Source organism: Embiotoca jacksoni, unplaced genomic scaffold (assembly GCF_022577435.1).
Source record: "Embiotoca jacksoni isolate LCO1_2020_lvr unplaced genomic scaffold, fEmbJac1.0.p SCAF_46, whole genome shotgun sequence".
Taxonomy (NCBI): Eukaryota; Metazoa; Chordata; class Actinopteri; family Embiotocidae; genus Embiotoca; species Embiotoca jacksoni.
This window is the reverse complement of record NW_027185399.1, coordinates 2,065,110-2,085,495: the sequence shown is the minus strand read 5'-3', so window position 1 is coordinate 2,085,495 and position 20,386 is coordinate 2,065,110. Positions and strand designations below refer to the sequence as shown.

Sequence of the window (20,386 nt, the reverse complement as noted above, 5' to 3'; positions counted from 1 at the left end):
TACATGAGTCGGATCCTGAGACCTCGACTCCAACTCATAGTTACCGATAACAAAATGTTTGTGTTATTTAATTGTGGCAAACAAGTTGTTTATCTTTTGATGAGTGAAAACCAAGACGTCCCGTTCTCGTGAACACGATATATCTCAAGAACTCCCCGAGCGAATCTCTTTAAATTTGGCAAGACCATTCACTCGATACCAAGGATGACCTGAAGAGATTTTGGGGGTCAAAGGTCAAGGTTCAAGGTCACTCAAGAACGCGTTGAGAGAATTTATTCAAACATTCATTTTGTACCAACAATGAACCGATAAAATGTGAATAGGTCAAAGGTCAAGTTCACTGTCCCCTACCACTGACCACTGCTTGTACGCACAACATTTCAGGAATGCCTTGAGGAAATTTCTTCAAATGAATTTGTCACAAATGTTCACTCTGCCTTAACAATGAACTTTTTTTTATGTTTGTACAAACTTTGAAAGTTCACATTCATCCTCAGAGAGACACACACACACACACACACACACACACACACACACACACACACACACACACACACACACACGGTATCCTCCAACAACAGAGGATATAAAAGCTGATATTTCCCGTCTCGTCTCGTTGCTGTTTGAACTCATGAACTCGGGTAAGAACATCGTCACATTTTAAAAGCTGCTGTTTGGTTCTGACTTCACTCATATTTCACCGTGAAGGTGGAACAACGTTGTTCTGTTGTTTATGTTTGTAGTGTATTGTTCATGTTTCTTTCCTGCTGTCTGCCGCTCTTTAGAACAAATCTAACGTAACTGAATGAAGCTGTGATTCTCTGAGTTCATGCTAAAAACTTAAATCACTACAACACTGCTTTTCAACAACATGGAGATCCTTCAGAGATCCTGTCTTTGCTGAAAACTGTAACAAAGCTCACGACAGATTTCAGCCTTTTTTCCCTCAAACTTTTAAAATTGGATTATGAAGAATGAGTACATGTTTTTTAGGGGCTTTAAGAAGCAGTCTTAAATGTGATTCTGGATTCATCATTGTCCCTCTACTGTTAATATAAACATGACATGTTGATGATTCAGTTTAAAGTTGGTTAAAAGGTGAATCCACCAGTTAATGCTTTCACTCTTTAAGATTGGAAAATGTATTGAGGGATACGAGTAGATGACAGGCCATCATGTTTACTGTATATTGATGAAATATTAAACATTATTTGTTATTATTATCATTGTTTTATCATTATTATTTTGTTAACTTTATGGCTACTGCTAATTATTGGAACATGTTTTGTTTTCCCTGTTGCTTTGTATTTGAATTGCAAATAAGTATTCAAAGCTCTGGTTGTACTAGTTTTACTACAATTATTATTTTAGGGCCCATTTCCTGCAACTAAACACTTTTAAAGATTACAATTGTTGAATTTTTGCAGTGACATAGAAACATGAACATTTCACTGATGTTGTCTTATGTGTCGACGCACCTTTCTGAAATAATTTACTTTTCTTTAAGTGTGACTCAACTAAAAATGTCCGATTTGTTTCAGTGCTCATTCTTTCAGTCAACGTGTTTCTGATCTTCAGGAAGTTAGTGTTTTAAAATCACCGCCTAATAATATCCTTTGTGGAAGTCTGCTATCACAGTAAATATTTACTAATGATCAAAGAATATTTGAGCTGTATTTTTCAGATTTGAAGACATGAACGTGTCGTCGGCCGACGTGACTGCGACCTTACAACCTCGAGACTCCTTCAGTAAAGCCGTCACCAAGAATTTGATCGTTGTGGTTCTCAGCATCTCCATCAACTACATCAATGGAAGTCTCGTTCACACCTTCAGCAAACACCAGGTCCTGTCACTCTGGACAACACTTACAATACATCTACAGAAGACGTTTAATGTCTTTGCTTTACGTCACACGTTGGTTTTGGACTATTTCTGAACGTTCTCTCTTTGTGTGCTTTTCCTGTCTGCAGATCTTCTACACGAACCCTCGCTACATCCTCTTCATCCACCTGGTGGTCAACGATATCATCCAGGTGACGCTGACCGCCGTCCTCTTCGTCCTCAGCTACACTGTCTACAAGATCCACGTCTCCGTCTGCTGCATCTTCATCCTGATCGCCCTCTTCACCACCGAGAACACGCCCCTGAACCTGGCCTGCATGGCGGTGGAGTGCTACATCGCCGTCTGCTTCCCCCTCCGTCACGCTCACATCTGCACCGTCAGAAAGACAACAGTGTGGATCGCTTTGATCTGGACCACCAGCGTGCTGTCCGTCCTTCCCGACCTCTTCATCACGTTGGCCACGCAGCCGCTGGACTTCTTTCACTCGCGAGTCTTCTGTCTCAGACAAACCGTCTTCCCGAGTCCCCTCATTGTCCAGAAGAGAGACATCACCTATCTGCTGTTTCTGATCGTAGTTTGGCTCACCATCTTTTACACTTACTTCAAAGTCTTGTTCGCTGCAAAATCAGCAAGCAAAGATGCTAAAAAAGCCAGAAACACGATCGTCCTTCACGGCTTCCAGCTGCTGCTTTGTATGGCTTCATACGTGTCTCCCCAGCTGATGGACGCGCTGCGGCGAAGGTTCCCCAAAAACTCCATCGACTCCCTCTTTGTGATTTATATTACTATACAGATCCTGCCACGATCCCTGAGTCCAATCATCTACGGCATTAGAGACAATACTTTCAGGAAGTTCTTGAAAGAGTATCTGTTGTGCAAACTCTACGTACATTAGACAAGCAACAAACGGTCTGTCAAACTTTGGTCAACTACCAGCATGTTTAAATAAATATGAACAAAATGAAAAGACTTGAACATTTAGGTTTGTGTGCATAAGATTGCGTTTTTAAATTCAGACAAGAATGGGACAAAATCTCACTTTCAAAACTCCAACTGCAACTGGAAAACAGCAGCTGGCCCCCTCAGTTCCCAAACGTTTACAGAGTGTTGTAAAAACAAGAGGTGAAGCAACACGGTGGTCAACATGATCCTGTCACAACGTTTTGGAAACATGTTGTTGCCATCAAATTAAAAATAAGCATATATTTTTCATGAAACAATAAAATTTCTCCTTTTCAACATGTTGTCGTCTTTGGTCTATTTTTCAATTAAATATAAGTTTCCATGATTTTCAAATCAACACAATCAGTTTTTTGTCACATCGCTTCCCAACATTTTGGAAATGGGATTATATTCATTGAACTGTTCGATCTCCTCAGCTAACTCCCCAAAATGTTGTTCACACAATTATCTGTACAAATTTATTTAAACATTTGTATACTGTAGATTTTTGTTATCTAAAATCAAATCTAGTTTAAATTGAGACGGATATCTGTGAAGCTGTAATTAACTCGTACATCAGCGTGAACCAATCATCAGGCTGCTCTGCCACATGTTTCAAATCAGAAGCATGAACACGTGTTCAGTGTGCATTTATTATATAAACTAATGCAACAGAGCACTCATCCCAGTGCACATTAAGATCCACATCTGCAGCCATCACCTGAGGTCAGTAGATTTACCTGTTTACTTCACTGGACTACTTACAAACACATGAAGATGACTTTTAATATTGAAGTTTTCAACGCGGTCAAAGCGATTGTTTTCAGATGATATTTCATCGTGATATTTTACGTCTTCTGCCTTTGAAACATGTTCCTCAGATGCCGACATGAATTTCTCCACCAAGGACGGTAACGCGACGGGATCGGTGAACCTCCGGGACACCTTAGTTACAGCTGTCGGCAAAACCATGACCGTTGTCGTCCTCGGCGTCACCATCGTGTACATTAACGCCACCATGGTCCACACGTTCAACCAGCATCACGTAGGGTTTCATATCTACTCCTTTCTGAGTGAACAGTGAATGTATATGATGTGGCTTCAAAACGTGACTTGTTTTATGTAGAGATTCAAGTTATTCATGAGAAGTGTCATATTGTTGTTGCTGTAAACATAGTTAAAAAAAAAAAAAAAAAAAAAGATTGAATTCAATATCAAATCTTCCTCTTTTCCCCAATATCTGAATGTCTACTTGGAAAAATAGGCAAGAACAAAAGGTAAAATATCTAATCAGTGATATTTAATTACTATTAGACATTTTCATCCAGTGTCTGTAAAACATGAGATGACAATGTTATATATTCTAGATTAATCAACTAATTGTTTTCTCTTTACAAAAGAAAAAGAAAGAGCGATAGAAATGCCCGTCACTGTTGCAGTAAACAGTAGTAGGTAGTAAATTTACAGACACAATACAGACAGAAGAAAAGGAGCTTTTTACAATTGTGATCCCTGAATGTGGACCAACTGGAACCAGAAATCAGGGCACTTGAAAAACTTAATGAAATTATGAATTGATTATCAAAACAAATCATTTTTTGATAGTTTTTGATAAAAAAAAAAAAAAAACTAAATCATTTTGATTTGCAATATCCTTCATGCCAACATGCTGACTCTAGATTTGTGCCTTTCCCTTCCTCTTTTTTTCCCCTTTGCATCGTCATATCTGCTCTTTTCAGACCGGTTCTTAAAAAGTTCTTAATAACCGATGAAATTCAACTTAATGTAACATCTTGTAAATCATTTTTGCGTGAACATTAATTATCTCGTTTCCCACTTGACAAAATGATACACTCGTATGAGACACACTAATATTGAAACTGCAATCTAGGCTGTGGAAATACTTATAAATGACTTTATATAGATAACAAGGTAACAAATAACTGTAAAACAACACCGCTCCCTTTTATACACAGTTTAATAACTGTATTTAATGGCACTACTGTGGTGGTTTAGGATGAATACAAATATTTAAAAAGAGAGAAACGCTGGTCAGGTGAGTGGACAGACTTGTGATCTACTGTTCTGCAGGTGAACATGTGTAACGGTGTAATCTAACCTGACTCCTGCCTCTCCATTCAGATCTTCTATTTGAACCCTCGCTACATCCTTTTAATCCACCTGGCGCTGAACGACATGATCCAGCTGACCACCAGCATCTCCCTCTTCATCCTCACCTACGCCTTCCAGAGTATCTACACCTCCCTCTGCGTGCTCCTCGTCCTGCCGGCCATCGTCACCACACACAACACTCCTCTGAATCTGGCTTTCATGGCGGCGGAGTGCTACGTCTCCGTCTGCATTCCCCTCCGCTATAACGACATATGTACAGTCAAAAGAACGCATGTTATTATTGGCATAATTTGGGCAATAAGTTCCCTTTCCGTCTTGCCGGATGTCTTCATCATGTTGGCCACTGAGCCTCCTGCGTTCCTCCACAGCAGAGTGTTCTGCCAGAGGGACCGAGTGTTCAGGAGCAGCTACAGTATGAAGAAGAGGGATGCGTCCCACGCTTTGTTCCTGGTGGTGGTTTGGATCGTTCTCTTCTACACGTACTTCAGAATTTTGTTTGCAGCCAAAGCTGCAAACGCAGACGCTAAAAAGGCCAGAAACACCATCCTGCTTCACGGCCTTCAGGTGCTGTCGACCATGATGGTCTACGTGCAACCCATGTTCATCCAGTTCCTCGTATATTTGTTCCCCGGAGGAATAACATCCATCCATTTTGTAACGTTTATAATTTACCAGATTCTTCCTCGTTGTGCGAGCTCTATTATCTACGGACTACGGGACGTAACGTTCAGGAAGCACTTCAAGAGGTATCTCGTATGTGCAGTAACCGTTAACATCATCCGTCCTGAGAACACGCTGAAGATAGATTCATAAAATCATGTTTGTTTTGGATTCACAGATTATTTTTTTTTTAAAAACTGACTTTTTATGTGAAAATGATGTGCAATTGAATTTCTATTTTTTACTCTTTATTGTGGCTTACTGCTTCTGAAGGTAACTTATTATTTTTTTTAAGGAACTATTATTAAACTCCTACCAGCAGTCAGGAGGGATGTAAATAACAACATGATGACAGGGAAGGTGCTTCACACGTTAAATTGTTTTCCAAAGTAAGCAGGACAATAGAAGTTAATTGCATAAGATTTTAAATATTCTCTGGGGTCATTAATTCGTGGTCCACACACCCACAGAGTACGTACGTCCTCACTCAACCTGCTGTATACAAATATTTGAAATGCAGAACCACAATCATGTCGAGGCAGATTTATCTCCAGACCTGAATCCATCCTCTGAGGTCAGTATTGAACTGTTTGCTTCACTTCAATAATTTATCTTTTTTTTTTATCCAATTGTAAACCTGATAGTTAAGCTGTGTATTTAGAAAAGCTGTTAACTGTTTTTACAGATTGTCTATCCAAGATATCTACTAAAGAAAGACCAAACTAAATGTTGTATGTGAATGTAAATATAGGACAGGTACATTGATGGATGGATGACTTACAATTAAAAAAGGTGTAAATGAGTTGGAGTTGTGTTCCCTGTCTGTGCAGAAAACCTTCACAATAATAAGATGAGGATGTTTTTGGTACCAAAAAAAATAATAATAACATTACTATGAAGATTAAAGATGGAATATTTCATGTATTATTTTGTCTGGCAGGAGCCTCAAATCATCTGCATGAATTTATTAGTTATTGACTTTGTGAAATATTTATGAAAATGCAAAATATAAATTAATAGCAGATACATTGATAGATGAATGATTTTACTAACAAAAGTAAAGATGGGTTGTTGTTGTATTAACTCTAAGAAAAAAAGGATGTTTTGGTACAAAGTACAGCACATTAAATGTTTTGCTTTTTAGTACAAATATGAACATTAAAGAGAAGAGTTGTTATATATTATTCTGTCTTCTGTAAAAAGGGGCTTGGCGGGACCTTAAAATCATGAATTTCTCATCTTATAACTACAACGTGTCGGACAGTGCGAGTTATCGAGACTCCAGAGATTCAGCTGTGGCCAAAAATGTGCTGTTGGTGGCTCTGGGCCTCACCATCGGCTACATCAACGGCACGCTGATTCACACCTTCACCAAACACCAGGTATAATAAACCCAGAAGGAAATACCACAGTATCACGGTGTTTGGAATGTTATTGTCGTTATTATTATTATGATTATTATTAGAAGTAGTAGTGACATTTTTAGTTGAAATTGTAAGAAGTTAATTTTTTTTTTTTAATAAATAAAAACAAGTAAAGCAGGATTTTACAGCTGTAGTTTCTTGAGGTGGAGCTCTTTGAACTATTTTAAATAAAATAAAATATTATCCCCAAAAAAAGTTTACTAGAGGTGTGTGACAGAGCAGTCAGACTGTATAACTCTCTCATGTGGAAAATCATTTTTAATCGCACATTATATAATTTAAGTCTAAACAATCATTGTTTTTTTTTTGATAGGCATTAAAGTTATAAAAGAGACAAAGACTTTGATCTGCGTGGAGAGATTCTCCAACATGTTCGATGTGTGTTTCAAGGACCTCTGGTTCATCTTTAAGATATGTGAAGTTATCCCACGGTTATTTTAATTACTTTTTTGGGGTGAAGATGAGGATGTGACGGCTGCATGTGTGTGTGTGTGTGTGTGTGTGTGTGTGTGTGTGTGTGTGTGTGGCCGAGTCTGACAGGCAGTGGAGGAGGAGGAAGAGGATGAGGAGGAGGATGAGGACGAGAGGAGAGGAAAGGAGAGCTTCTCCGTTAGTTAACATTTCTTTCCAATATCGGTCTTAAGCTCTCATGCATGATATGATAACCAACATTTTTCACACCACAGTAGTGTTGTTTTTACTGCATTGTGAGTATTATGAAACTATCAGTGATTATTAATAGTAGAAGAACAATAAGATGGATTAAAAAAAAATGAGCTGTTTTCCCTCTTCTCTTTTTTTTCTTTCAGATATTTTACATGAATCCTCGTTACATCCTCTTCATCCACCTGGTAGTGAACGATATCATCCAGCTCACGATGTCAATCAGCCTGTTCGTCTTGAGTTATGTCTTCTACAAAATCAACGTTTCCTTATGTTGCCTCACGGTTGCGTTTACGAGCCTAGCCACCGTCAACACTCCCCTGAATTTAGCTGTGATGGCTGTGGAGTGCTACATTGCTGTTTGTTTACCACTGCGACATGTTCAGTTATGTACCATCAAGAGAACTTATATTCTAATAGGTTGGATTTGGGTGATGAGTTTACTCTCAAATCTGCCAGACGTCTTAATTCTTCTGGTAACGGAGCCTGTAGAGATATTTTATTCCACAATATTGTGTCATAAGGATAACTTGTTCCGACATCCTATAATTTTGAAAAAAAGGGAGGTTACTTACATAGTCTTCCTAATTGGTGTTTGGCTCACCCTCTTCTACACCTACTTCAGGATCTTCTTCGCTGCTAAATCAGCAGCTGGAGATGTAAAGAAGGCCAGAAACACCATCCTGCTTCATGGCTTCCAGCTGCTGCTGTCTATGCTGACCTATGTATATCCTTTATGTGTAGAGGCTCTGGTCTACTGGTTCCCTCGACATTATCTGCACGGTGTCTTCTTTTTCTATATTTTAATCCAGATTCTGCCCAGATGTGTGAGTCCTATTGTGTACGGGCTGCGAGACAAGATATTCAAACAGTATTTGAAAAAGTATCTGCTGTGTACAATGAGAATGGAAACCGACCAGAGACTGCAGCTGAACTCACGCTGCTCTACTAATCACAAAACTAGATAGATTAGAGTTGCGAGCGAATTGCTTGATTATTCGGTGTGAAGTTACTGTAGTGCATTTGGTACGTTACGTTGTGATTTTAGATTGTGTCCTCTTATATTTTGAAGCATAAATAAAGAAGATCCAGAAACGCCGTCGTCTTCTCTGTGCCCGAGCTCATTTAAGATGGAGCAAAGTAAAATGTAAAATTGTCCTCTTGTGTATTAAATCAAAATTTGCCATTTTGGGGGGGAAATCATGGACGCCGCATTCTCCGAGGTAAGAGAAGAGGGACCACTCGGCTTGTTATCAGCGCACAGTTCAAAAGCCAGCATGCGTGATGATATGAGGGGGCGCATGGCATTGGTGGCTTTTACATCTGGAAGGAACCATTAACGTTGAATGATATATTCAGGTTTTGCAGCAACATGTGCGGCCATCCACACAACGTCTTTATTTTTTGTTGTTTTTAGGGAAAGCCTTGCTTGTTTCAGCAAAACAATTCCAAACTGTGATCTGACCGGATTACAACAGCAAGGCTCCGTAGGAGAGTAAACTGGCCTGCTTACAGTCCAGACCTGTCACCCACTGAAAACATGTGGCGCATAATGAAACAACAAAACACCACAAAGGAGATCACAAACTGTTGAGCAGCGGAAGTCCTAAAATCAGTCAAGAATGGGACAACACTATACTTTCAAAACTCCAGCAAGTGCTCTCCTCAGTTCCCAAACATGAATATAAAATACATGAAGTCTGATGTAAAAAAAAAAAATAAAAAAAGGTTTTGACTGACAGTAACCAGGCCGGGGAGCATTTACCCACAGACAACTAACTCATCCACAGTAGGAGATAACGGTGACATCATCGCCAACATTCAGGAGGACCGATGCATCAACCTGCTTCATATAAAGACATCACACTCATTTCAAACTCATTTCTCGACGGGTCAAACGGGGAGACGGAGATACTCGACTCCAGGTAACTACGTCTTCTGTGCTCCTCCTCTATGCTGCTATCACACTGTGGTAGTGCAGTATTGGATTATCCTCTTTATGTGCATTTAATGCTCGACTCAGCAAATCCAACTAAGGCATCTCTCTTCATACAATTCAACAACTAGATTACCACATGTTGAACTGCTGAACTTCTTATCTTAAAAGAGCAAAAGTAAACTTGCTCTAATTGAGATATGAATAAAAAAAAATAGATCTTTGAACGTTACATGAAAGACTTTTTCATCTGTTTTTGTCATTTTTGGTCGAATTTCAAACTTTTTTTGTCTGTTTACTTCCACATATGTGATCTGTTCATGTGGTGATCTCAGTTTGAAAAAAGCTTTCCACCATAGAAACAAATCTAAAAGCTTTATATGCAATTGTTGTTAAAGTACAGCTGGTTACTGACTTTGTGAAATATTTCTGAAAATGCAAAATATAAATTAATAGCAGATACATTGATAAGATGAATGATTTTACTGACAAAAGTAAAGATGGGTTGTTGTTGTATTAACTCTAAGAAAAAAAGGATGTTTTGGTACAAAGTACAGCACATTAAATTTTTTGCTTTTTAGTACAAATATGAACATTAAAGAGAAGAGTTGTTATATATTATTCTGTCTTCTGTAAAAAGGGGCTTGGCGGGACCTTAAAATCATGAATTTCTCATCTTATAACTACAACGTGTCGGACAGTGCGAGTTATCGAGACTCCAGAGATTCAGCTGTGGCCAAAAATGTGCTGTTGGTGGCTCTGGGCCTCACCATCGGCTACATCAACGGCACGCTGATTCACACCTTCACCAAACACCAGGTCAGGGTTATTACCACCAGGATTAATAGTGTTGTTACTGCATCATTAGTATGAAATTATCAGTAATTATTAATCGTAGAAGGAGATGGATTCAAGTAAAAATTTGTCGTTTCTTCTCTTTTTTTTTTCTTTCAGATATTTTACATGAATCCTCGTTACATCCTCTTCATCCACCTGGTAGTGAACGATATCATCCAGCTCACGATGTCAATCAGCCTGTTCGTCTTGAGTTATGTCTTCTACAAAATCAACGTTTCCTTATGTTGCCTCACGGTTGCGTTTACGAGCCTAGCCACCGTCAACACTCCCCTGAATTTAGCTGTGATGGCTGTGGAGTGCTACATTGCTGTTTGTTTACCACTGCGACATGTTCAGTTATGTACCATCAAGAGAACTTATATTCTAATAGGTTGGATTTGGGTGATGAGTTTACTCTCAAATCTGCCAGACGTCTTAATTCTTCTGGTAACGGAGCCTGTAGAGATATTTTATTCCACAATATTGTGTAATAAGGAAAGCTTGTTCCGACATCCTATAATTTTGAAAAAAAGGGAGGTTACTTACATAGTCTTCCTAATTGGTGTTTGGCTCACCCTCTTCTACACCTACTTCAGGATCTTCTTCGCTGCTAAATCAGCAGCTGGAGATGTAAAGAAGGCCAGAAACACCATCCTGCTTCATGGCTTCCAGCTGCTGCTGTCTATGCTGACCTATGTATATCCTTTGTGTTTACAGGCTCTGGTCTACTGGCTCCCTCGACATTATCTGCACGGTGTCTTCTTTTTCTATATTTTAATCCAGATTCTGCCCAGATGTGTGAGTCCTATTGTGTACGGGCTGCGAGACAAGATATTCAAACAGTATTTGAAAAAGTATCTGCTGTGTACAATGAGAATGGAAACCGACCAGAGACTGCAGCTGAACTCACGCTGCTCTACTAATCACAAAACTAGATAGATTAGAGTTGCGAGCGAATTGCTTGATTATTCGGTGTGAAGTTACTGTAGTGCATTTGGTACGTTACGTTGTGATTTTAGATTGTGTCCTCTTATATTTTGAAGCATAAATAAAGAAGATCCAGAAACGCCGTCGTCTTCTCTGTGCCCGAGCTCATTTAAGATGGAGCAAAGTAAAATGTAAAATTGTCCTCTTGTGTATTAAATCAAAATTTGACTTTTTGGGGGGGAAATCATGGACGCCGCATTCTCCGAGGTAAGAGAAGAGGGACCACTCGGCTTGTTATCAGCGCACAGTTCAAAAGCCAGCATGCGTGATGATATGAGGGGGCGCATGGCATTGGTGGCTTTTACATCTGGAAGGAACCATTAACGTTGAATGATATATTCAGGTTTTGCAGCAACATGTGCGGCCATCCACACAACGTCTTTATTTTTTGTTGTTTTTAGGGAAAGCCTTGCTTGTTTCAGCAAAACAATTCCAAACTGTGATCTGACCGGATTACAACAGCAAGGCTCCGTAGGAGAGTAAACTGGCCTGCTTACAGTCCAGACCTGTCACCCACTGAAAACATGTGGCGCATAATGAAACAACAAAACACCACAAAGGAGATCACAAACTGTTGAGCAGCGGAAGTCCTAAAATCAGTCAAGAATGGGACAACACTATACTTTCAAAACTCCAGCAAGTGCTCTCCTCAGTTCCCAAACATGAATATAAAATACATGAAGTCTGATGTAAAAAAAAAAAAAAAAAAAAAGGTTTTGACTGACAGTAACCAGGCCGGGGAGCATTTACCCACAGACAACTAACTCATCCACAGTAGGAGATAATGGTGACATCATCGCCAACATTCAGGAGGACCGATGCATCAACCTGCTTCATATAAAGACATCACACTCATTTCAAACTCATTTCTCGACGGGTCAAACGGGGAGACGGAGATACTCGACTCCAGGTAACTACGTCTTCTGTGCTCCTCCTCTATGCTGCTATCACACTGTGGTAGTGCAGTATTGGATTATCCTCTTTATGTGCATTTAATGCTCGACTCAGCAAATCCAACTAAGGCATCTCTCTTCATACAATTCAACAACTAGATTACCACATGTTGAACTGCTGAACTTCTTATCTTAAAAGAGCAAACGTAAACTTGCTCTAATTGAGATATGAATAAAAAAAAAATAGATCTTTGAACGTTACATGAAAGACTTTTTCATCTGTTTTTATCATTTTTGGTCGAATTTCAAACTTTTTTTGTCTGTTTACTTCCACATATGTGATCTGTTCATGTGGTGATCTCAGTTTGAAAAAAGCTTTCCACCATAGAAACAAATCTAAATGCTTTATATGCAATTGTTGTTAAAGTACAGCTGGTTACTGACTTTGTGAAATATTTATGAAAATGCAAAATATAAATTAATAGCAGATACATTGATAGATGAATGATTTTACTAACAAAAGTAAAGATGGGTTGTTGTTGTATTAACTCTAAGAAAAAAAGGATGTTTTGGTACAAAGTACAGCACATTAAATTTTTTGCTTTTTAGTACAAATATGAACATTAAAGAGAAGAGTTGTTATATATTATTCTGTCTTCTGTAAAAAGGGGCTTGGCGGGACCTTAAAATCATGAATTTCTCATCTTATAACTACAACGTGTCGGACAGTGCGAGTTATCGAGACTCCAGAGATTCAGCTGTGGCCAAAAATGTGCTGTTGGTGGCTCTGGGCCTCACCATCGGCTACATCAACGGCACGCTGATTCACACCTTCACCAAACACCAGGTCAGGGTTATTACCACCAGGATTAATAGTGTTGTTACTGCATCATTAGTATGAAATTATCAGTAATTATTAATCGTAGAAGGAGATGGATTCAAGTAAAAATTTGTCGTTTCTTCTCTTTTTTTTTTCTTTCAGATATTTTACATGAATCCTCGTTACATCCTCTTCATCCACCTGGTAGTGAACGATATCATCCAGCTCACGATGTCAATCAGCCTGTTCGTCTTGAGTTATGTCTTCTACAAAATCAACGTTTCCTTATGTTGCCTCATTGTTGTGTTTACTATCCTCACCACCGTCAACACTCCCCTGAATTTAGCTGTGATGGCTGTGGAGTGCTACATTGCTGTTTGTTTACCACTGCGACATGTTCAGTTATGTACCATCAAGAGAACTTATATTCTAATAGGTTGGATTTGGGTGATGAGTTTACTCTCAAATCTGCCAGACGTCTTAATTCTTCTGGTAACGGAGCCTGTAGAGATATTTTATTCCACAATATTGTGTCATAAGGAAAGCTTGTTCCGACATCCTATAATTTTGAAAAAAAGGGAAGTTACTCCCATAATCTTCCTAATTGGTGTTTGGCTCACCCTCTTCTACACCTACTTCAGGATCTTCTTCGCTGCTAAATCAGCAGCTGGAGATGTAAAGAAGGCCAGAAACACCATCCTGCTTCATGGCTTCCAGCTGCTGCTGTCTATGCTGACCTATGTATACGCTTTATGTGTAGAGGCTCTGGTCTACTGGTTCCCTCGACATTATCTGCAAGTTGTCTTCTTTTTCTATATATTAATCCAGATTCTGCCCAGATGTGTGAGTCCTATTGTGTACGGGCTGCGAGACAAGATGCTCAAACAGTATTTGAAAAAGTATCTGCTGTGTACAATGAGAATGGAAACCGACCAGAGACTGCAGCTGAACTCACGCTGCTCTACTAATCACAAAACTAGATAGATTAGAGTTGCGAGTGATCAGGTTTACTATTCGGTGTGAAAGTACTGCAGTATAACAAGTCCATGACTTTGGACTTTTAACAAGCTTGTGCCTTCTTGCTATATTTCAGCCCGTCGTCACGAAACCAAAATTTTGATGTTCTGTACCAAACTTAAGATAACAAGCTGGACAAACTCGACCCTAAACTGCTGAACATCAGACCAAAATATCAGCATCAAGTTTGAATCATCGACCCTGAAAGAGCGCAGGAAGACAGCATGAGATTCATCTCGGTGGTCGCAGTAGAAATATTCTTGGCTTTACAAAATTGATATTGATCATTTTACGTCAAACAAGGAAAAACTAGAAAATAATCATGTTTTTTATGGTGGCAGAACATTTGTCTGCATTTGCAAAAAGGTCCAATTCAAATCAAATGTTGTGGTGCGTTCATGAGCAACTTAAAGGGGGAAGAAATTCACCTCAACACCTGTCGGGCTGCTGAGAGCAGAAGGTCTGACGCCACTTGATATGACAGCGTTCATGGTGAAAGAAAGAAATGAACTCGTTTGCTAGCTGTGTAGAAATGTAGTGTAGAACTCATTTTGACCTCCTGAACTCGAGCTCCTTACCCGTGTTGATTTACATGGATGTTGACGATGTTGTTTGTCATATTTCATATTTTGTGACGGCAAAAAAAAGATTTCCAGTTTGCCTGTTTGTGAAAGCTTTTAACCAGAAAATAGGAACTTTTGAATTTTGACATCAATGCATGTTAAAGACATAAAAACGGCCTCCAAATTGTTGTTTGTACTCAAAACCACCAAAACATATTCTTATGGAGATCAAGAGAAATAAAACACCAGACAAGTGTAGAATATGGGACCTTTAAGGTGACTCCAACAGCTCTGATAAACCCACCAATAAACTACCAAACACAACGTTAGCATGATAATAATAAAGCCTGGACTCACATTCATCAGGTTACAGCGCCTCCTGGTGAAGTCTCAAGCTGCGCCTACAAAACAAAGATAAATGCAGCGCTTAGATTGGAAAAGTCACAAACAACGATTCAACATTTTGAAAAATGAGTGACATCTGTTCTTAATCTGATGCCTGTTTATTAGGTCTAAAGTCAAGACATGGTTATCTTAGCTTAGCATAAAGATTGGGAGCAGGAGAAAACACTCAGCCTCGATCTCATCATCTGACCCCATAACATCCATTCAGCTCCTCAGCGGGACCGAGACCATGTTTGGTGTCTGTTCATTCGCCCCATAACGTTTCTTTTAGGGCTGAAACTCACAACTACTCTTATTTCACATTAATCTGAAGATTAATTTATCTCCAACTCAATAAATATTTTACAAGGTCTACAAAATGTCAGAACTTTGTGTGTTTTAATCTTTGACAGAAATCTGCAGCAGCATCATCAATCGGTCTCATTTTACCAGCTGGAACCAGCAAATGTTTTATAGATTGGTTTTTTTTTTTTTTTGCTTCATTCAAGAATTCATTTTCCTTCTTCTTTTTTGGGGGAATAATTGATCAAATTTTGCAGCTCTAGCTGAATGCACTTCATACCTGGATGGAAAACTGACAATGTCAGAAAACATTTGCCAGGAGGCGACTGGCCAACATTAGACTTCAGCTGGACGACCACATTTAAACACGATATAAAAATGTAAATAATACAGAACATCCCCATATAAAAAACATTTCTTAAACCTCGCTGTCAGAATTGTAACAACCATAAACTATCATCATCATCATCATCATCATCATCATCATCATCCTCTCTTCCCGTCTGTGATGAACCGAGGTGTTTATAAAGCTGCTGCCTCCGGCGTCGGACCTGAACTCAGGCGGGTCGAACAGCAGAGACGGGTGAGAAACACTTTCTGACTAAAGTCAGGATAACGCGAGTTTGTTTGCATTTATTCTGTCCAAATATTAACATTTCAAAACCAGGATTAAAATGTAAATATATTTAACGTTTTAAAATACAATGAAACTGTGTAATAGGATTTTTTTTTTTATTTTTATAAATGTCATTTTGCCTGCGATTGATTTGAGTCCTGGTTGTTGACAGCTGACTGGAGCCGTTAGCGCTGCTGGAGTTGATCCACTAAATCATTGTGTTTATTACTTTGTGTTTTGTGCTGGAAAGGAAAAAAAAAAAAAAAAAAAAAAAAAACAGGCACTGATGCATTTTTGCAAAAGTAAAGTGGCAAATTTGAAAGCCTTTAAATCAAATATCCAACACGAGGATATGTTTTGACTTCATGTGTATTTGATGCAGGCAGTGGGGGAGAAACATATCAGAGTAGAGGGGGAAGAGAGAAGCTGCAAAATGATACATGTCCTGAAATTTAATCTTCGCAGGGAAAAATTTAATCTTAAAGTATTTAGAAAATCTAATTTCAAGAAATGTCTGCAGATTCAGGATTCTACAGCGTGTGAAGAAGAAAATAATTCACTGTGAACCTGCAGCATTTTACGGGGTCAGATTAGTGTAAGAATCATCAAAGTACAGTTTTAATATGCTGTTATAGAATATTTTAATGGTTTTTGAGGATATTGACTATATTATACAGTATAATTATTCATTTAAACCTTTTTTTGAATTATTGTATAGCGTGTCTCTGTCAGGTCACAGTGAAGCATGAGTTCATCACTCGGTCCCAGAGGCAACGTGACTTTCCCTTATCAGGTTTGATGAAGCAGTCGTATGTTATGAAATGTTTCCAGCATGTTGACGAAAATGTTTAATGTTTAATTTTGGTGTAAAAATTCTTCTCTTTTCGGTCATGATAGGACGAGACAAAAGTCTTGCTACAGCAAATGCACACGATTCTTTTTAACTTTTACCAAAACTGAAGCAGGAACATTCAGTCGAGATAAATTTGTCACTGTGAATTTATGAAATTGTGTCCATGTCTCAAATTAGATTTTTGACCCTGAAATTAAAAAAGGCCTCCCGTCCTTATGAGGGCCAAAGAGTCCAATTACATCCTTATCAGATGAATAGTTTTCCTCAGAAAAGAACTAATGTGGAACATGATCTGGTGCCTCTTTCCCCAAATAATAAGCCTTAAAGAGAACTAATGTTGTCCAGATGTTTTATCTCCTGATTCACAGCTGTTTCAGGAGGCTCTTGACATCAAAATGTCTTTCTGAACCGTTTTAGGTGACTTGATGTGGCGCCGAGAGTAGATGAATATTTACATGCCTGTTCTTTCCAGAGTAAATTTTAAACAATGTCATTATAAAGAAACACATTAATAAAGCTTTGATAAATGATAATTGAACTGCATTTGAAAGTCCTTTGTGTTTCCGTCTCTCTGGCTCCCTCTGCTGGCGGAGCAGCTCGTGCTCGTCAGAGATACTTTCACCACGGCGCTCATGAAGAACCTGATTGTGGTTCTGGTCTGGCTCGTCCTCAGTTACATCAACGGCACCTTGGTTGCCATCTTTTTCAGACACCAGGTAAAAACACAAACAGCATCTTAATTATCATCTGCACCTGATTTAGGAGCTCATCAAACCCAATTATTTAATTCCAGCTTCTCATTTTAGTTTTGTTTTTTCCTAAAATTATCAAATGTCTTTTTTACAATTAACTGTTTACTGCACTTTTATCGTTGGACTCAACATGGGCTCTGATAAACGTCATTTTTCATCATTTTCAGACACTTGACTGAAAAGTAATATATCAATAAAATAGCAATATTTGACATTATAAGAGTTGGAGCCTATAATACACAGCAGGTATGAAGACCGGCAGATCCACCTGCCAACACACATTCAACACTTTAGAAATGACTCCATATTTCATATTTGTGAATCAAAAATGAAATATTGTGAAGTTAAGTTTACCGGTTATTTGTTTTTAACACCCCCCCCCCCCCCCCCCCCATAATCTAACCATGCGACCCTTCGTCTTCCTCCAGACCTTCTACGAAGACCCTCGCTACATCCTCTTCATCCACATGGTGATCAACGACGCCGTCCAGCTGACGGTCACCGTCACACTCTTCATCCTCAGCTACATCTTCTACAAGATCAACGTGTCTTTCTGCTGCTTCTTCATCCTGGTGGCGGTCTTCACCACCAGGAACACCCCCATCAACTTGGCCAGCATGGCCATCGAGCGCTACGTCGCCATCTGCCAACCGCTGCGTCACGCTCAGGTCTGCACGGTGAGGAGGACCTACGTGGTCATCGGGTGGATTTGGTTCATCAGCGTGGCGCCGGACATCACCGATCTGTTCGTGACGCTGGCGACCGAATCCCTGAGCTTCTTCCACGAGTCGGTGTTCTGCCTGCGCCAGAACGTGTTCAAAGACCCGATCCTGGCTTCCAAAAGACAGGCCGTTGATATCATCTACTTCTCCTGCGTGTTCCTCATCCTGGTCTTCACCTACCTGAAGATCCTGTTTGCGGCGCGGGCCGTCTCCACGGAGACCACGTCGGCCCAGAAGGCCAGGAACACCATCCTGCTGCACGGCGCCCAGCTGACCATGTGCATGCTGTCCTACATCTCCCCGAGCGTGGAGGTCGTCCTGCACATCATCATCCCGGGACGCATCCTCGAAATCCGATACGCAAACTACCTGATCGTCTACATCCTGCCGCGCTTCCTGAGTCCCGTCGTCTACGGCGTCAGAGACAAGAAGTTCAGGAAGTACCTGAAGATGCACCTGCTGAGCAGCAGGTGCACCGACCAGCGCAGAGTGGCAGCGGTGAACAAAGCCGGCTAGTGACAGGTTACCAAGGGCGGTTGTATTTTTGAAGAATATTGAAGACTTTTTGAAGACGTTTCAAACGTGCTCTTTGCAAAGAAAATATAAAAAATATGTGTCTAAAATATTAAATGTGGCAGAAAATATAGCATTTATATTTCTTCTGAAATTAAAAAAAAACATCTGTAAGAATAAGTTTGTATAATCCGATTGCAATAAAGTTTGTTTATAATTGTGAATTATTATCATTTTGTCCGTCTCGGTCGACTGTTTTTACAGGAACATGAATATGTTGGCTTTAAAGCTGGTTTATATAAAACAGTCATCTCACACATCCTGGAAACATGTCAGATAGTTAAATATTATCTCAAATCTTTTGGTGTCCAAATAGTTGCTTTTTTCACACCTGTGCAGGTAATCTGCAACATTCAGAAACCCGGATTAAATCTGTACTCATCAGATTCATTTCAATTAAATCTTGAACGAGTGACGGCCTGTTCGTCTTCTGCTAAACTTCATTGTTATTCATCTTTTTTTAGCTTCATTATGAGTTCAGAGATCAAAATCTCCTCCGTGCTCATTACCGGGAATCGAAGCATGATAACCTATGACATCATGACCTTCAGCCCGTCCCCATGACGACCTGATCGATACACGCATACACAGCATTCTTATATGAGGGAGCAGGCTGCTGGAGGAAGTCCTGACTCTGATCCTGGTCCTGACTCTGATCCTGGTCCTGACTCTGATCCTGGTCCTGATCCTGGTCCTGATCCTGACAGGTGAGAGGCTTCGTTATCACTCACTTTAATGTCTGTAAATATTGAACTGATGTTTTCACATCTTTAGAACACAGCTGATTTTGATTTAATATTAGTTGTTGTTTTTTAAATGTTTAAAAAGGTTTTATGAGGCTTTCAAACTGAAGTTTAAAATATGTAAATCTGCAGAAAAACAATGAAACCAGATAATTATTTAATGTGATGTCACATAATTATATATATTATTACAGACTGCAGTGTGAATATTGATGAGCTGCTGATTGATGTAAGTTTGTATATAATGTATTTGTAAACATTTATATTGTGTAAAACAGGAAGAATAATGTAGCGTTACTATAATTCTACATATAAACCAGATTAAGGCATCTTGTGTTTACACTTTGTTATAGTTAATAATAATATTGAATAAACACACAAAATAAAAGTACGCTGTTGAATGCAAAGATGTAACATCTTACAGATATTCTGTGTTATTAAAAATCTGAGAACGATCCTCTGAAAGATGAAATGTCTTTAATTCTAAATTATTTGTCAGAATTTTCTTCAGATTTTCCTGCAGATTTCAAAGAACTCCTGGCTGACCACACAGGTGGGAACAGGTGAGGAAGTTTATCTGTTTAAATATTATAAACTCACCCTTAAACTTTGTTTTTCCATTTTAAATTCTGTCAATTGTGTATAAGAAAAATTAACTGTTGATAAATTTTATAGCAAATGTTTTTGTCGAGGTTATATTTCTATGTTATTTATGATCCAA

General features: G+C 39.1%; 6 protein-coding genes across 6 annotated transcripts; all 6 read left to right on the top strand.

Moving 5' to 3' along the window:
* Positions 1-1,694: 1,694 nt before the first annotated feature.
* Positions 1,695-2,739, top strand: LOC138210411 (odorant receptor 131-2-like). The gene is made up of 2 exons (XM_069169542.1): positions 1,695-1,844; positions 1,972-2,739. The coding sequence occupies exons 1-2, from the start codon at positions 1,695-1,697 to the stop codon at positions 2,737-2,739; spliced, it is 918 nt and encodes a 305-aa protein (XP_069025643.1).
* Positions 2,740-3,675: 936 nt separating this feature from the next.
* LOC138210410 (odorant receptor 131-2-like) lies at positions 3,676-5,732 on the top strand. The gene is made up of 2 exons (XM_069169540.1): positions 3,676-3,831; positions 4,929-5,732. Exons 1-2 carry the CDS (start codon positions 3,676-3,678, stop codon positions 5,730-5,732), a joined length of 960 nt encoding a protein of 319 aa, XP_069025641.1.
* Positions 5,733-6,805: 1,073 nt separating this feature from the next.
* Positions 6,806-8,634, top strand: LOC138210409 (odorant receptor 131-2-like). Its single transcript, XM_069169539.1, has 2 exons — positions 6,806-6,961; positions 7,813-8,634. Exons 1-2 carry the CDS (start codon positions 6,806-6,808, stop codon positions 8,632-8,634), a joined length of 978 nt encoding a protein of 325 aa, XP_069025640.1.
* A 1,631-nt stretch (positions 8,635-10,265) lies between these two features.
* LOC138210408 (odorant receptor 131-2-like) lies at positions 10,266-11,378 on the top strand. The gene is made up of 2 exons (XM_069169538.1): positions 10,266-10,421; positions 10,557-11,378. Exons 1-2 carry the CDS (start codon positions 10,266-10,268, stop codon positions 11,376-11,378), a joined length of 978 nt encoding a protein of 325 aa, XP_069025639.1.
* A 1,632-nt stretch (positions 11,379-13,010) lies between these two features.
* On the top strand, positions 13,011-14,123 carry LOC138210407 (odorant receptor 131-2-like). The gene is made up of 2 exons (XM_069169537.1): positions 13,011-13,166; positions 13,302-14,123. The coding sequence occupies exons 1-2, from the start codon at positions 13,011-13,013 to the stop codon at positions 14,121-14,123; spliced, it is 978 nt and encodes a 325-aa protein (XP_069025638.1).
* Positions 14,124-17,480: 3,357 nt separating this feature from the next.
* On the top strand, positions 17,481-18,865 carry LOC138210406 (odorant receptor 131-2-like). Its single transcript, XM_069169536.1, has 2 exons — positions 17,481-17,591; positions 18,056-18,865. Exons 1-2 carry the CDS (start codon positions 17,508-17,510, stop codon positions 18,863-18,865), a joined length of 894 nt encoding a protein of 297 aa, XP_069025637.1. The 5' UTR covers positions 17,481-17,507.
* The last annotated feature ends 1,521 nt before the right edge of the window (positions 18,866-20,386 follow it).